Source organism: Muntiacus reevesi, chromosome 8 (assembly GCF_963930625.1).
Source record: "Muntiacus reevesi chromosome 8, mMunRee1.1, whole genome shotgun sequence".
In the NCBI taxonomy this organism is placed as follows: Eukaryota; Metazoa; Chordata; class Mammalia; order Artiodactyla; family Cervidae; genus Muntiacus; species Muntiacus reevesi.
Genome location: NC_089256.1, coordinates 42,948,756 through 42,967,656, shown reverse-complemented (window position 1 = coordinate 42,967,656; position 18,901 = coordinate 42,948,756). Strand labels below are relative to the sequence as shown.

Here is an 18,901-nt window from a genome sequence, read left to right as displayed (position 1 = left end):
CCCAGGCAAGAATACTGGGGGGAATTACCATTTCCTACTCCAGGGGATCTTCCTAACTCAGGGATCAAATCTGTGTCTCTCCTGTCTCCTGCATTGGCAGGTGGATTCTTTACCACTAAGCTACTGGGGAAGCCCTCTCTGACCTGTATCCTGCATTTATTGTCTTCATAGTGCTAATCAACAGTTCTCACTATCGAGTTATGCTTTGGATTTATTCGTCATCCATCTCTTTAATTAAAATGTAAGTTTCGTGAGAACCTTGTGGCTCAGCTGGTAAAGAATCCATTTGCAATACGAAGACCTGGGTTTGAACCCTGAGTTGGGAAGATCCCCTGGAGAAGGGAAAAGCTATCCACTCCAGTATTCTGATCTGGAGAATTCCATGGATTTCTATGGGGTCACAAAGAGTAGGACACAACTAAGTGACTTTCACTTTTCATGAAAACAAGGATTCTATCTGACTTGCTTACCTAGCACCTGGAACTGTGCCTGCCTAGTATATATGGCAGGTGCTCAAGAGATGTTAGTTGCATGAAGTGAGTAAGTGAATGAATCTGTATTTTGCTTTGCATTTAAAAATGCCAGAAAGCCTCACTTTGGGCCACACTTCCAGGGCAATACCATCCAAGGACCAAACCTCCTTCGTGGGGAGCATCAGCTTTACTGAGATAACTCCCCTCAACTTTCAGCCCCTTGAGACGTGACCAATCAGCTTGGTTTGCCCGAGACTGAGGAGGAGTGCCTTGGAACACAGGACTTTTCTGAGTTAAAAGTGGGCGAGTCCCTGGCAAACCAGGACAGTTGGCTGCTGCCACGTTGGCAGACATCTTGAGCTCACAGCCAGGCAGCCTCTACCTGACGCCACACACCTGTGGTCCACCCCATCGACACTTCAGATGACGCGTGTGGGCCAACCAACCTGCCAGCAAATGTTTACTAGGCAAGAGTCACAACATTCTCCAGTAGCTGGAAAGCAGGGAAAGGAAGCACAAAAATCAGTAAAATAAATATGCTTTCTGTCCTGAGGAGGCTTACAGTTTAATGAGGGAGACAGATACGCAAAGATGTTATTTCAATATAAAATGTAATGCCTCTTTAAACTGCCTTCTCTAAAAATCCTAAATCAGCGAGCAACTTTTCTCTATCTTGGGTTTAATTATTTTAGCTGAATCAATCTGATCCAAATTGAATTTTTCCTCAAATGAACTTTTTTCTGATAAAAATAAAATGTAGTAGGTTGAACAGTTGCTTCCAAAGATATCAGGTCCTAATCTCAAGAACCTGTAAATGTTACCTTATTTGGAAAAAGAGTTTTTGCAGGTGTGATTAAGTTAAGGCTTTTGAAATAAGGAGAGTCTCATGGATTATCCAATATGTGTGTATGCATTCAGTTGTGCTCGACTCTTTGCGACCCCATGAGCTGTATAGCCCACCAGGCTCCTCTGTCCATTGCCTTCTCCAGACAAGAATACAGGAGTGCATTGCCATTTCCTTCTCCAGAGGATCTTCCTGACCCTGGGATCTAACCCTCATCTCTTGGGTCTCCGGCATTGGCAGGCAGAGTCTTTACCACTAGCGCCACCTGGTGGGCCCTTAGAAGAGGGAGGCGGAAGGAGATTTGACACAGACCATGGTGGCTCAGAGGATAAAGCGTCTGCCTGCAATGAGGGAGACCTGGGTTCGATCCCTGGGTTGGGAAGATCCCCTGGAGAAGGAAATGGCAACCCACTCCAGTACTCTTGCCTGGAGAATCCCATGGACAGAAGAGCCTGGCTGGCTACAGTTCATGGGGTCATGACCATGGAGGCAGAGACGTGGCCACAAGCCTAGGCATGCCAGCAGCCACCAGAAGCTGGAGGAGGCAAGAAACAGGTTTCCCCCTACAGTCTCTGTAATGATCCATGGCCCTGCTGACACCTTGATATCAGCCCAGTGAAACTGATTTCAGATTTCTGGACTCTGGAACTGTGAGAGAATAACTTTCTGTTGTTTAAGCCACCAAACTTGTGGTTTGTTACTGCAGCCACATAAAACTAATACATGTACTTAAAGGACATAAAAATCACGTGCTAACTCATCACTCAGACATAACTACTGTTAACCTACTCACACTGAACCCTAAAAGAAGCAATCTGCCCGGGGCTTCCCAGCACCAAAGATGAACACTGCCATCATTTCCTATTTATTGCATATACTGCTTTTTTCCATTTAACTTTGTACTGTGGCCAGCAAATAGTCTTCAAAAATATGACTTTTCACGGCTACACAGGATTTAAAACAATAGATTTATTATCATTTATTTAACCCCTTCCATATTGTTGGACACGTAGATACTCCCTAATTTTGTTACTGTTACTATGGCAGTGAAATATTGGTAAATCAATGTGCACATCTGATTATTATCTTAGAAAGGAGTCTGGGAATAGAATAACTGTATTTAAAAAATATGAGCATTTTAGGACTCTTGATAGTAATTTCAAATGACTTGCTGGATGTCCAGCCAATTTACACTTGCAATAGAAAACTATGACAGAGCCAGTGTCACCACAGCCTTGGCAACATGAAATACTAACATTAAAAAAAATTATTTTTAATATGAAAATATATTTTTTCTAATACATTTATACTTTTAAAATAACTATGTTTCTTTACAAATTGTCTGTTGAGGTTTTTGCTCATTTGTTTAGCAGGGTGTTGTGTGTTTTTTCTTTTTTATTGATATGTAGGAGTTTTATATAATTAAAAAATATTCATCTCCTGTCATCCTTATTGTAAATGTTTTCCATAGTTGGCCATTCACCTTTTAATTTTGTTAATGTATTTTTAATGTAGAAAAATCTAATATTTATGTAGTTTAGTTTGTTAAATTTGTCTTTGGTGATTTTTTTCCTTTGCTTTTGTTCTTAGAAAATCTTTCACCCTGAAATCTGTTAAATGGCATGAATGTAACTTGACTTCTCCCCTCTCCCAGCACTTAGCCAATTTTCCTAACATTGCTTATTGAATTGTTCCTTCATTAGTTTGGGATGTTTTCTGTATATCATATTAAGTTATTTAATACCTGAGCCTATTTAAGAGCTGTTAAATCTATTTTAAAAACAGTGTGGCAGGTCTGAGACAGAATGTTAAATCTTTACTTTCATTTACTATCTGTATAAACCCAGGCAAGAGTCACTTCAGCCTCAATTACTCATCTGTAAGAGACAGTAAAAACTGTTTCACAGAGTTATTTTGAAGATTGAATGAAAAAATATTTGTAATAAGCTTATCATATAGTAAGCAGTAAGTAGCAGATATCATCATCATCATTACTTCATTAATATTTTTCTAATTCTATTATATTCCACTGAAATATTATTCCACTTCATCTGTGCAAGTAAGTTTAAATAAATCATTGTAAGAATGTGTGACAATGTAATAGAGCTGTTCCCATGTCCCCGGAAAAGGTTTGCTTATATTTTCATAATTCATCACTGTGATTTAGAGAAATGTACTCAACTATAAATTCAATGATAGTTAGTCATGAGATCCTACCTATGTAGAGTTCACCTGTCATAACAAAACATCTTTTATTTCTTAGTGTCCTTAAACTATGTTTAAATACAATGTTAAGTTCTCTTGAGATCTGATGACAAGTGGACAGTAACATTGCTTTGATATTTTCTGTTGCTGTGGAAGAAAGAATGATTAGCAATGTCAGGGAACAAAGACAGAGAGAGATAAACATGGATTTTGTTTTGACCCTATAAACAAGATCTGAGAAGAAACTTCTATTTCTGAAGTTTCTAGACAAGAATTCCTATCTATCCCTAACTATCATAGAATTAAATTTAATTCAAATAGGTTGGACTCATTCAGCTATTTAACATGTGATGTTGTAGTCTTATTTAAGGATGAAACTATTATACTGTACTAAGATTAAAACTATGTAGAAAACAATAAAATCTCATGCACAAATTAAAACAACAATAAGATATTTTTTGGTTGATTGAGATTGGCGAACAATTTAGCAAATTAAGAATATTCAGTGTTGGCAAGGCTGCAGGAAAAAGAACATTCTTGTGTCTCTGCAGAACTTGGCAACATGTGACAAAATTTTAAATAAGACCCTTTTACTTAGTAAATGTACTTCTGTGATTTAAACAGAATAAAGTATAAGGATATATGTACAAAAATGTTTACTATAATGTTGCTTATAAAAGCAAAGTGTTAAGAAACAAAATGTGTAAATATCCATCAGTAGGAATCTGGTTTAAGAAATCACTGTGTATATGAGAGAATACCCTGTAAAAATAGTGTCTTTTTGTATTTTTTACCATGGAAGGATGGTCAAGTTGTTGAATTAGCACTGTTTCATAACATCAGAATGTATTGAATAGTACTGAGGAACAAATGTAGGGAGAGAGAAAGGGAGATAGAGACAGACAGACAGACAGACAGATCTGTAAGGGTATCTTCTGAAATGTGAATAGCACTCATTAACTCCTATATAATTTCAAATTAAAGAACATTTATATGTCCAAAATAGGTTTATTACAAGAGATATAAGAAAGATTCTCTCCCATGGTTAGAGCCTTGGTCTGGTCCTTACCAATAATTGCAAGTCTTCCATAAACTTAATTTCAAACATCCCCTCTGACCACACTATTCCAACAGTTTACTGATTTCACTGGGATGAATGATCCATTGATCTATTTTTTATTGTTACCTGCCTTAGGCCCTCCTTTCTCTTCTTATCCAGACAAAATTCTATGGTCAATTATTTCAATCACTCGCTTGCACACACTCTGATCTCCCTCCCCCTCTTTTTCTAGCTGAGCCTCAACCTTGGTTAAACCCAACTCTTGACCTACTCGGCACCTCCCCCACCCCCATCACAGCCAAATGTTCAAGCCCTATTTTTAAGGTTGACACTACAGACATGCTCTAAGCATTTATTCTCCTTTTCCTGTGGGGGTGGGATTTGGTGATGATGCAACTGCTAGGTAGGCGTTCTGCTCTGTTCCATTCGTCTTGCACCACCCAACTCACTGGCCCAAGCTATACTCCCTCTTAGCTGCTTTTTCCAGAATCTTCTCTCTCCTCAGCTTTCTGACCTCTCTCTTGATTTCTGTTTGTTCTCTCTCCCCTCTCTACCCACCCACCTCTTTATACAGCTCCCAAAACAGAAACACAGAAGGAATAGCCTGAAATGAATTAACCATGGGGGTAGCATCTGAAGTCTCAGGTTTCTGTTCTGTTTGGGGATAGAGCGTGACATTGGGCCAGTCACTTCATTCTCTGCTTCTTTGTTTCCTTCTTATCTACTGACACACATTTGGTTACATAGATATGGAGATGGTTTAAGCTAGCTCATGCAAGCAAACAAACATGATTCTGAAAATTTAAGATAGGAAAGATATAGCAAACAGTCCCACCACCCTGCTTTCCTCACTATACCATCCAATTCCATCACCAAGATAATGGCAACCAGCTGGGAAGTATTATTATTGTAATTTTAGTGCTGAAACTTTCTTTGGCTCATCCATGCATCCCACCCAGTAACCCTAATGGAAATCCAAACACTTACCGTGAATTTCTCATAGAGCTCATAAGTCAGGAGGGGGTTGGGCAGCTCCCGAAAGTAGAGTTTGCAGAGGGAGCCCACACAGTGGATGTCCTGGAGGTACACTTCCCTTGTCAGATCTGGACATTGATCTGAGCCAAACTCCTGCCTGAAACAACACAGACAGAGACATAACAATCCCAGGAACATGTGTTCGATGTCAGCAGCTACTTGGGCTGCTTAGAGGGTAAAAAGACCCTAAACTGCTGATCTGACCATATTTTTGACCTTGATTCAAAAAGACCTTCTATTCCAGGCCTAAGAAAGCTACAAAAGATTTCCATTTCAGGTCTGGATCTTCCCTGCAGAAGCTGCTGTAATGAGAAAGACATAATTCCATTTACGAATGGATTTCTCATGGCATTATGTCTGTAGCTTCAATCGTGAACAGTGAAGAAATATGAAAACAATTTTCCAAAAACCCTGTTGAGATTTCAGTTTTCCAAAATATTGTTCTAAATGAACTTCTCTCTCTTGGAGGAAAAACCAAACCCAGGGTGAGTCAGATTGTTATCATTCATGTCCACATATTCATGTCAGCCAACTTGTTTTATCTGGAGACTCAAACTCAAGGTCTGAGAACTTCAATCAACTGTCTCTTTGATACTGAGTGGAAACTTCTAGGCTGCCTGACAGTGACTCCCACAGGGCAAATAAGCTTATAAATATCTTCTTAAACAATCTATAGTGGGGTGTTTGAGAACATCATCAGATTCCAGGCCTCATTTCTAACTGAAAAAAACATTTCCTAGCATGATTAATGAATATACTGCCTCAAATGGTATATACTTGCTATTTAAAAGATGATAAATCTGAGCGTTAATACAGAAGAGAAGTTAGATTTTTTTGAGAGTATTCATTTGGTCAGACAAGAGGTGACAACGGCAACTGGACTCTCAAAATCAGCATCTGGAAACAGCTTGCTGCCCCTTCTCCTATAGTCTGGTTCTGCCCCTTTAACAAAGAGAAGGGAAATCCCTGATGCTGTCAGAACCTGAAAAGAACTCTGTGAGGCCTTGAAAAGAAAACCATGCAACGGCCTCATAAATTCATAGGCATGTGTTTTTTTTTACAAGGGCAGAACACAAACAACTTACAGCTTATTCATTTAGCTAGCCAAAAATTTCCCTTGTCAAGGCTAAGGTCAGTCCTTAAGTGAAAAGAATTGGCCATTGTCCAAGTGTCCTTCCACAATACCAACTACTGTGCAGTATGTTTCAGAGCTGGAGTAAACCAACACTTAATGTTGAAACTCTGAAAAATATCACGTGAGTAAATTAGTGAACTGATGTAAGCACACAGATCTGTTAAAATCTACGGCTGCAAAAAACCAGTCATTTTTTAAATAGTTATCACTTCGCCAGGAGTAAAAAGGATGTTTTATTCCTGTGGTATAGTTTTATGACAATTGAGATTTGAGGAGGAGGGGTAAAAAACAAAACAAGAGGAAGAAGATAAAAATGAATTACCTGCACAATGTAAAATTTATATATTAATCTTGTAACAAGAATGTTTTATTTTAAAAGTCTACATTTGTAACTAAAGAATATGTAACAAATATATTAAAATGTATTCTTTTGTATTAAAGAACAATATCTAAAATACATAAACCTACTACTTTAGTCTAGAACAGTATATATATTATATATAAAGTATATATTCTATATATATACCTATGTGTGTGTGCTAAGTCGCTTCAGTCGTGTCCAGCTCTTTGTGATGCTATGGACTGTAGCCACTAGGCTCCTCTGTCCATAGGCTTCTCCAGGCAAGAATACTGGAGTGGGTTGCCATGCCCTCCTCCAGGGAATCCTCCAAATTCAGGGATCAAAGCCACATCTCTTATGTCTCCTGCATTGGCAGGCAAGTTCTTTACCATTAGTGCCTATATTGTATATAATGGATATATTCTATATATACACTACATATACTACTTTTATTTTACAGCTATAATATCAATACATATTTGAAGATTACTGTCCTTTTAATTAAAAAAATTCTAGGATACATTTTAGAATTGTTTAGGATAAATCCATAGAATTGGAGATAGTTCCTCTATCAGTGATTTAAAAAATACAGGCATCAATTAGAGAAATGCACAATCATGCAGACTTCTGATTTTTCAACCAGATGAAATTATCAAATGTTGAGTGTGTGTCAACAGAAAAACTCACATTGACCTCTAAATTCTGAATACCATGTAACAGGGATCTGAGCTTTGGATAGGCAAATGAGTAATAATAAATCATTTTTTCCCAACTTGTAATTTAAATCATTTGAGTTCAGCTGAATCTACCTAAGAAGAATAAATCTGGTGCAAGACATAGGAACAGATTAAAAGCCCTCAGGAGTTTCTGTTGGAAGGAATTACATCAGATTGGAGAGCTTCCTGATTAGATTAAGAATAGTTAGGCATCTGAAAACATTAGCACTTGATCTTGTGCCCTGACATCCTTCCCTCAATCCCTTTAGCTTTTAGTACTCCCAACACCTGCAGATAGACGTATGGACAGAGCAAGGATCATGGGGGAATTCTCTGGGGGCGATTCTTGGATTTACCTTAGCCGTTGTATGTTTGAGGTGACTCCTGAAAGCCGATAAATTCCATCCACGATGCCGTGAGTCTCTATAAACTCTGCACAGCTCTTCAATACATATGGAACTATGCAAAGGAAAAGAAAAAAGCACTAGGTTTAAGTCTGACTGTCTTTTAGAGATAGGCTTTTAAAAATCCAGGTAACTTCAAAGAGAAGTATGGAACGCATATGAGTTACAAGTGGAAACAATTACATTTAAATGGAAGATGATGTTCTTTGGTATTTAAAAAAAAATCATAGGGTTTTGTTAAAGTTGGAAAATGCATGTGTTTTAAGAGTTAGGTCTTAAAGAATTTGAAAAATATGCAAACACTTGGATTTTTGAAACCAGCAGTGACCTTGGAAATCCCACAACTCAGTCTCATTTCACTGATTCTCCCAGTGTGGTCTCCTGACCAACAGCACCAGCCTCTCTTTGGAACTTGTTGGGAGTGCAGATTCCCAGGCCCCACTCCAGACCCACTGAATTGGAAATTCTGGAGGTGGTGCTCAGCAAACTGTGTTTTAAAAAGACTTCCAGGTGACCTCTGTGATAAAATTAGAGAACTCTTGCCTATTCTACACATGAGGAAGCCAAGGGGCAGGTAAATTTATTTACCTCACTTAAGAGTACTTGTTGCTTGCAAAACATAATTAACATATGGAAAAATGCTTATGATGTACCTATTTACCTATGATGTAGATAGGTGAAAGAAAAACAAGGCACAAAATCAAATATATGTTGTGAATTCAGCTATATTTAGAAAACTGCAAAAGAAAAAAAGACTGGAAGAATATTTGCCAGAATGTTAAAGGTAATTTAAAAGTTAAAGTGTTTTTTTTTTAAAGGTGAGAACCACCCCCCACTTCACCACCACCAAATGGGTCAAAGAGTCATTGACTGAATAGATCTCATAAAAGGGACCAACATGGCCTGTTGAGTTCCTGCCACTCCATAAGTCCAATGTCTGGGTAGAAGGGTCTGGCTGTGCTGTTCTCCCCTCAGGGCTGGACCTTATCAGCCCAGCCAGCTCAGTGACCTATAATGGAAGTCACAGGCCCTCTGGATGGCATGGAGAGAGTGGCAAGTCACTTGCCACTTTGGTCCTTGGGCAGATCCACCTGAGGTCCCTCTGTGAGCGTGCTGTGGATGGTATGGAACTACTAAAGCCTTGGGTGGTGAAGTCTTCTGGCACAGAGGTAGGGTGGAAATTCCATTACTGTGCTGTGCTCACTCCCCCAAAACATACACAATCCATTAATATCTTAGATTAGACTAATACCAATCTATCAGTGCCTAATGCACTTGATCACACCTGCACACAATTCCAAGCTGGACTGAACCTTTACATGAGTAGATACTAGGCATTCAGACTCAACATTCTTCTTGGATTCTCTACTACAACACTTTACACACAACTCCCCCACCATTTCAACTACTAATCATTTTAGGTGCTAAGTAAAACTCATCATACTTACCATATCCCACCCATCTTTCAAAGACCATGCATCTCTAGAGCCTTTCCCCTCCAGGACACACCCATGTTTTGTCCCTGTCATTCATGACCAACTTACCTCAGGTGGAAAGAGGGCAGGGAGTGAACTTGTGGTTGGAACTATTTTTTTTTTTTAAGTTGTTTCAAAGTAGTTTATTTAGGGGTCCCATTTTCATTCCTCAAGTGGTTTTTGCCATAACTGACATGAATCAGCCATGGATTTACATGTGTTCCCCTTTCCGATCCCCCCTCCCGCCTCCCTCTCCATCCCTTCCCCCTGGATCTTCCCAGTGCACCAGCCCTGAGCACTTGTCTCATGCATCCAACCTGGGCTGTGATCTGTTTCACCCTTGATAGGATACTTGTTTCAATGCTATTCTCTCAGAACATCCCACCCTCACATTCTCCCACAGAGTCTAAAGTCTGTTCTGTACATCTGTGTCTCTTTTTCTGTTTTGCATATAGGGTTATCGTTACCATCTTTTTTTGTTGTTGTTACCATCTTTTTAAATTCCATATATATGCGTTAGTATACTGTATTGGTCTTTATCTTTCTGGCTTACTTCACTCTGTATAATAGGCTCCAGTTTCATCTATCTCATTAGAACTGATTGAGGCCGGAGACCACAGAGGTGGAACTACTCCCTGTGAATGAATACAGGGTGGGAGTGGGGTGTGGTACATGAGGGGCTGTGAGTGTGGGCAGGGGTCCAGAGTCCCTGCCTGGCTTCAAGCTGAAGAGCTTTACTTTCATATATTTTATGAAAAAGGTTCTTGGTGAGATTTTTGTCTCCTACACTTGTGCCTCTAAATATATTTTATAAATAAATAAGTAAACAGCAAACAGAGTTCCAATGCTTAAAAAATTCATCTTGTTTAAAAACAGATCCCTATTGTGCACAACAGGTTGACTCTTTTTCCACCACACCAAGCTGCTGCTCTATAACCTGCCACAGGTGGTCATGATGGAGAGTCCAGGTATGGACTCCTAAGTGCCTTTTGTAACCTTGGGCAAAATATGCAGTAACTCTGTTTCTTAATTTCCACATCTGCAAAATGAGGATAACAGTGATATTAACCTCATAGCTAGGACTGAAATAATACATGTTAACACTTAGCACAGACCCTGGAATACAGTATGCATTCTACAACGACAGTTGTTTCTGTTTGAAGTTTTTGTATGATGTAAGTTTATCATTTGTGAGATGCAGTCTTGGTGAAAACAGTGTACTACCCTCCCATCTGGTAGACAGCGGGGCAGAGCTGACCAACTGCTTACAAGTTCACATTCACCTCCACTATGCGGAATGGGTTTTGCATCTGTCTATGGTTCAGTGTTTCTATTTGAAGTGATTCTGCTCACCTGATGCCACTTTTCTTTGCACTGAGGTGTATCTTCATAAAATAAAGGCAGGGGCACCCAACAGGGTACAGATTTCGTTAGATTTCTGAACGATGCCTGCCCTTGATGTGTTTCTCGGTGTGTGTCCATACCAAGGGATATGGCTGTTGGAGGGCACAGGGGGACTTGAGAGCTTGGGGACAGTCCCAAGGAGGACTCCAAGACAAAAGCCTCAGCCTCGAAGGGCCTTTATACAGAAGGGCGGGGCAGGGTCACAAGTCTGTCCTATCCCCTTCTCCAAGAGCCACCTCCCAGCACCAGGGCACTCCGCCGCAGCCCCTCAGGCTCTGCTTGTTTTCAAGGTGAGGGAAACACGTTCCCGGATGTAGCCTCTGCCATAAATTTACTCTGGCTTCAGTACAGAGGCCCTAGAACCTCTCGTCCACAGCTCTGTTTAAACAGGAGGCAATTTTAAAACAATCCAAGGGAAAAGGTCCCAGTCACTGAGGAGTGCTGGCCTTCCTGGATTCTCGCCTCAGGTCAAGTTGGAAGACGCACGAATTCTCCATCATGCACAGTGAATGGAAAGGAGCCACTTGATCTCTGTAACCATCCAGCTCTAGAGCCAGAGCAGAGCACTTCTCAGACTGTGGTCCCGAAGAGGGCCACCAGCAGTAGCTGCCTCCCAAGTGACTCAACGCTGAAGCTGAAAGAATCACTGTCTAGACCAGTGATCCTCATTTTTTAACACTGATACAACCCCCTGGGATCTTGTGAACATGCAGATTCCAATGGGAGGGTGGGAGTCAAGAATCTGCCTTTCTGACAAATTCCCAGGTGATTCAGATACAGTCAATCTGTAGCCCTTGCTCAGGGTAGCAATGCTCTAAAGGTAATACTGACCAGTGATATTTCAGGGGCTTACTAAGAGTTTAGTCTCAAAGTCTCAGAAATCCTTAGACTATTGTTCCTGGAGTCCAATAAAATTGGGGACAACCTAGGATTCTGGACAGGATAAAAGCTTGAAACAAAATAGCTGAGTAGTTAGAGATGGAAAGAAAGCGTCCATTGTCTATTTAGGTTGCTGTTGGAGGTTGGAGTCACAGAGCTAGTTTTGTGGGATTTACCATGGACCCAAAGAACTTCAAGTCTCCTCCTACAGAGGGGCACACAGTTGCTGATTATGACATAATGCTGTAACTTCTTCTAATTGTTGCACTGATGGTTCTCTAAGTCCTTTTCTTGTTTTGTTTTTCCTGGATCAGCGATCTTAAACGTTAAATTTTAATCTGAGTACAAAATAAATCTTGAGGTGGTTTTTTATGATGGAAAAGAGCACTTTGATTTATGCTTTACAGTTTACAAAATGTTTTAAAGTCCTCTGTTTCATTCGATCCAACTTGGTATAACTAAAAGACACTGTGTACTTGTAAATAAATGTGGGGGTACTTTCCTCAATTCTCAACCTCTTCAAGGGTTTAGGGAAGAAAAAGCCAGCAGTCAAATCATTTCTTTGAATCGCCCCAGAGGTAATGTCTGCTAAGCTACCCCAGCTCCCTGCATGGCCAGGATCTAACCAGATCTGGCGATGGAAATTGGAAAAAGCACAGTTTTATTTGGTCAGTTATGTGGTCTTGGCAGCCACATTCTTTCATAATGCAAACTGCATTTGTGTTTTAGAGAAACATGGCACTTCTCCCTCCCCATTCTGGATTTTTGTTAAGGTCTTGGGCTGCTCAGATTTCATTTCCTCTCTGGGTGCTGCATCCTTAATCTTCAAAGTAAAGTCTAGTGGTGCAAACACACAATGGACTACTACTCAACAATAACTAAGAATGATATAGCATATGGGTGACAGAAACCAGACTACAGAAGAGTACATACTACATGATTCCATCCACACAGAACTGGAGAAAATGCAAACCAATTTCTAGTGGGAGAAAGCAGGGAAGAGGCAGGACTGCAGAAGGGCTGAGAACACTTGAGGCATGATGGATGCATTCATCATCTTGACTGAAGTATTAGAAAAGACCAAGGATCACTGGTGGATAAAGAACTGATACTTGCAAAGGGAAAAGCAAAGAGAGACAAGCCGCTAAACAGGGAAGGAAGCTTTGAGACGCTTCTGGGCACAGGGGAGGAAGGGAGGGAGGGCTTCATGTAGTTCTGCTATGCTGTGAATGAGCAGGGCAGTTTTTCAAGAGATGAAATAAAGATTTAAATCACTTTTCTATTATTCTTGGTAGTCAGCAGAGAGCTTCCTAGCTTTCCATCCCCCAGGAATCCAAAAGCTGTCACAGTGGCTCCCGTACTTCTCCCCCTGCCAGCTCCCACTCCGTATTTCTGTTCCCTCCTTCCCCAGTCCTGCGACCCCATCTCTCCTGCACTGTGTTCCTCCCAGCCTCTGTGGGTCTTGGCTTGGCTAAGAGGTCTCTGTCCCCTTGCAATTCTCCCTCTTTGATTCTTCCCCCCTCTTTAGTTCTTATTCCTCCTCTCTGTTTTAACCTCCTTCTACTCCCTTCCTCCTGGCCTAATGTAGAATTATAGAATTTGTGGTGTTTACTTTTTAAAGTACAATGTTTTCTGTTTTTTACAAAAAGCAAATTAACTGCTTTCTCATTTTCCAAGGGAAAAAAATTTAAGTATCCCTTGTCTTCCTTGGAGTAGTTTCTTTTTTTGTTCTTTTAACCTTAAACAAAATTTGAGTTACAAATCAAATGTCATAAAGTTCACCCTTTTCAAGCACACAATTAAGTGGTTTTCAGTATATTGACAGAGTTAAGCAACCATCACATTTCAGAACATTTTCATTACTCCAATTCCAGAACATTTCTCTATGTACAAGGTAATTCACTGCAGCAATATTTGTAATAGCATGGGATACTCCATCAATAGGAAGCTATTTATATAAATTATGGAATAGCCATATAATGGAATACTATATAGTCATCAAAAGAATGAGGAAACCTTCATGTACTGATATCCAGCAGTCTCCAAGATAAATTGGTAAGCAAAAAGAATGAGGTACAGAGCAGTGTAGTAGTATGCTAACATTTGTTTTTTAAAAAGAGAGAATAAAAGAACAGCTATAAAATACTTTGTACATGCATTAAATATCTATGGAAGGACACGTAAAAAAGTGATAACTTTAGGTGCCTGCAGGAAAAATGAACTGGGAAGCTGGAGTCAGGGCTATGAGTAAGAGGGAGACTCTTCATTATATACTTTTTATACTTTTGAATTTTGAACTATCAGAATATATTACCTTTCCCCAAATTTTTTCATAAAAACCCAATTCAACAAATACTTACTGCAAGTTTGTTCTTACCCAGCACTAGGTGCTGGGTGTTGCCTGAAACTATGTCATCTCTGTCACTAAGTTGTGAGCTCTCTAAGGACAGTAAAGATAGCACTGTCTTTTTCACCTAAAATAGCCTTGAAAACACAAGTACTTAAAATGTGTTGCTAAACAAGGGATTGGTCATTACTCTCCAGATAAGTTTTCAGTGCTCCATTGATATCTGGGTCCTTCGAAGAAGAAAACACTTTTTATGTGTTATGAAATAATAGTACTGCATAAGGTGCTATTTTTCTCTTTCAGTAGCCTTCTCCATAATCATAGCCAACCCACAAAACAGGTAAAATTCTTGATTTTGAAAATGTGAATATGATTCTCACAGAGGTTATGTAAGTTGCCCAACATCACACAGCTAGGAGGTGCCAAGTACACCTATCTGATTCAAACCCTCCTTGTCAGGAGGATGGGTTCCATGAGTTAGTGGCCAGGTATAGAGACACCATTTAACCATTTAAGGAGAGCTGTTTGATTCCTTGCCCTCGACTACCAAAATATCTGAAATTCTACCATTGCAGTCCCTACCTTATGGTGGTGATGGCTTTTAGGTCAATTGTATTTGACAAGGAAGCCAAGACTCAATGGAGAAAAGACAGTCTGGGAAAATTGGCACTGGGAAAATTGGATACTCACATGTACAAAATCAAACTAGACTTGTATCTTATACCACTCACAAACATTAACTTAAAATGGACTAAAGACATGAAACCATGGAACTCCTAGAAGAAGACATAGGAAAAAAACTCTTTGATATGGGTCTTGGTAATGACGTTTTTGGCTATAACATCTAAAGCACAAGCAACAAAATAAAAAATAAACAGGCAGGACTACATCAAACTAAAAAGGCTCTGCACAGCAAAGGAAACACCCAACAAAGTGAAAAGACAACCTACGGAATGGAAAAATATTTGTAAACCAGGTATCTGATAAAAGGTTAATATCCAAAAAATAAAAAGAACTCAAACAACTCATTAGCAAAAAACTAAATAATACAATCAGAAAATGGGGAAAAGATCTGGATGGACACTTTTCCAAAGAAAATATACAAAAGGCCAACAGATACATGAAAAACGCTCAACATCACTAGCCATTAGAAAAATGCTAATTAAAACCACAATGAGATGCCACCTCATGTTAGAATGACCATCATCAAAAAGATAAGAGATAGATGCTGACAAGGATGTGAAGAAAAGGGAATGCTTGTGCACTGTTACTGAGATTATAACCTGCTATAGCCACTATGAAAAACAGTATGGATCTTCAGAAAATTAAAAATATTAACAAAACTGCCATATGATCTAGTAATTACACTTATGGAAATATATCCAAAGGAAACAAAACCACTAACTTGAAAAGATATCTGCACCACTCAGTTCACAGTAGTATTATTAACAACAGTCAAGACATGGAAACAACATGTGTCTCTCAAGATGATTCGATAAATAAGTTGTGGCATACATAGATAGAATAATATTCAGCCATAAAAATAAGGAAATTCTGCCACTTGTGACAACATGGGTGGACCTTGAGGGCATTATGCTAAGTGAAATAAGTCAGACAGAGACAGACAAATACTGTATGATCTCACTTATATGTGGATTCTAAGGGAAAAAAGAGAAACTCATAGAAAAAGAGATCAGATTTGTGGCTACCAGAGGCAGGGATGGGGGAGGTGGAGAGAAGGGATTGGAGAAAGGTGGTCAAAAGGTACAAATTTCCAATTACAAGATACATAAGTACTAGAGTTATAATGTACAGTATGAAGATTATAGTTAACATTGCTCTACATTATATATGAAAATTAAGAGAGTAAATCCTGTGTTTTCATCATAAGCAAAAAATTTTTTCTTTTCTTTCTCTTTATATTTATACGAGATGATGAGTGCTAACTAAACTTAGCATGGTAATCATTTCTCAATATATGTAAGTCAAACCACTATGCTGTACACCTTAAACTTAAATACAGTGGAGTATGTCAATTACTGGCTTCCCAGATGGCTTATTGGTAAAGAATCGACCTGCTAATGTAGGAGACGCGGGTTCAACCCCTGGTTTGGGAAGATCCCGTGGAGGAAGAAATGGCAACCTGCTCCAGTACTCTTGCCTGGAAAATTCCATGGACAGAGGAACCTGGCAGGCTACAGTCCATGGGGTTGCAAACAGTCGGACACAACTAAGCGCAGATACACACATATCAATTATATCTCAATAAAACCTGGGGAAACAAATAAAAAATGAAAAAGATACACAAATATAAAGAGCAAAGAGTGACTGTATAGTCCCTTTTACACAACATTCCCCAATATCTTAAACAGTAAAAGAGACACACAGTGAAAAGTTAATAGCATGTTTTTACTTTTCTATATTCTTAATTTTGCTTTTCTGAATTTTTTGTAGTGAGGATGAGGTACAAATAATTTTTTTAAAGAATAGGTTTTAAAAAAAAAATAAGTTTCAGTAAAGAAGCTAAAGGGTTTTCTAAAGTTAGTGAGACAATTTCTGTATGTTTGTTGAAGTCCTTTCCAATGACCCTGGGAGGTAATTACTCCTGGTTAAATAGAAGTATTTGCCTAACCTGCTGGCCTGGTGTGGCAGGACGAACTCTGCCCCACTGCAAGGCAAGGCTGCTGACGTCAAGACTGCATCCTGGAGGCCCCTCCTCTCCTCCCCTCCAGGCTCTCAGCTCCCAAGTCAAGACGGTTCTTTCCCACAAATGTGTCCAGGCCCTCCCTCTGGCCCACACCCTCACTCATCCCACCTGAGCCCTCTGGTCTCTACTATCCATATGCCCACTGCTCCCAGTGACAGTGATTCTCCTTGCATCAAAAACATGTACTGAGAGTCTATCCAGCCTAAGGGACAAAAAGGCAAATAAGATCTTTGCTCATGAGAAACCAAGAAGGAAGAGACAATTCCTGTGCACCTACTATGTGCTGACCCCTGGGCTCACCACTTTCATGCATTATTTATACTCAGTGCAATCCTCCCAACCACTTTCTGAGGAAGGTATGTCTTTGTTTTATGGAAACTGAAGTTCAGAGGCGTTAAGCAACTCAGCCAGTAGGAAAAGACCAAGCAAAATATCTTAAGTGCCCTTGAGAGGCACAAAAATGTGACAGCGTTTCTTCTAAAAAGATTACACAAAGATGGGGGAAGTCAGGCAGGGTTTCTAGGTGTTGATCAAGAACAGGAAATTGTGTGCATTACAGAGAGCTGACAGTAGCAGAGGACCTCTGTTAGAGAGGACTGAGGCAGGGGCTCACCCCGGGGCCCCACGATGCTGTGAGATTACTGGATAAAGAAGGACCTACAAGGCTATGCAATAAGAACTCTGACATTGGTTCCCAGAGGGTAATGTGAGATGCTGTGATGTGATAAGACACAATGTGATGCAATATATGCTGCGATACACGCAGAAAGCTTAAGTAAGCTTCCAGCATATAATAAGCACTTTGTAAACATTACCCACTTTCTGATGGGAGCTAGGGCAGGGAATGGTATAAACAAGGTAAGAAAACAAGAAATAATGTGGTGAATTCCAGGAATGCTGACTAGACCTGTCCAGTGGAGGGGAAGGTAAATTCAGGTAAACTGGGGGAGTTTTGACAGCTAAGGAAGACTGTGTTCCGTCTTGAGCTTCACTGCCAGACACACCTTTCTAAAACACTATGATAAAGCCCCCCCTACTCTGAAACCATCACTGGCTCCCCACTGCCTATAGAATAACGTCCAATCTAGACAATTGCCTACTCAGAGGTAACCCTGGAATTCTTCCCTTCAAGGGAACAGGCTTTTGAGAAAGTTGGATCAGGGAGTGGGTGATACAAAAGGAAAGTGAAGGTCGCTCAGTCGTGTCTGACTCTTCACAACCCCATGGACTGTATAGAATTCTCCAGGCCAGAATACTGGAGTGGGTAGCCTTTCCCTTCTCCAGGGGATCATCTCAACCCAGGGATTGAACCACTCAGGTCTCCCACATTGCAGGTGGATTTTTTACCAGCTGAGCTACCAGCAAAGTCCTATGAAGGGAAAGATTTGCCACAAACATATCACTCCAACAAGAGAAAATAAGGTGTCCCTTTAGGGTCAGTGTAGAGGACCTCTTAAACTTTGCATAAGATGAAAGGGGAGGTGAGAGGGCCCACTCTTTTCTGGTTGCTCCTGAAAATTCCTTTAAGAAAGGTCAGTGCTTTTGTGACTCAAAGATAAAAGGCTGGTTGAGGGCAGCCGAACACCTGGGGCGACACATCATCAGTTAATGAGCAACTGGAGAGGCCGACCAGGGCCTCACAGTGGCCTCCGGGGTGTGTTTTGGTTTCGGCGAGGGGAGGGTTGCGACCATGAGGAAGGGTGGAGCTGACCAGAGAACCTGGGTGAGGTGGGATGAGGCCACATGGAGAACAAACCCGGAGCAGCCCCCACACGGTCTCGGGCTCCGAGCGGGCCCTGCCCGCCTTGTACATCGGAACTGTGCAGGGAACGTCACTCTTGTCCCTTGCTGAACATGGGGGTTGCTCGGCTTGCATA

The 18,901-nt window shown here is 40.3% G+C and overlaps 1 protein-coding gene across 1 annotated transcript in view; it reads right to left on the bottom strand.

Moving 5' to 3' along the window:
* ARHGAP31 (Rho GTPase activating protein 31) overlaps window positions 1–18,901 on the bottom strand; it is a 122,243-nt gene that overhangs the window by 45,785 nt on the left and 57,557 nt on the right. Inside the window, exons 2-3 of the mRNA XM_065943460.1 lie at window positions 8,165–8,267; window positions 5,570–5,714 (exon numbers count right to left, since the gene is read on the bottom strand). Coding sequence (XP_065799532.1) covers window positions 5,570–5,714; window positions 8,165–8,267 — 248 coding nt within the window. The remainder of the gene's footprint in view (window positions 1–5,569; window positions 5,715–8,164; window positions 8,268–18,901) is intronic.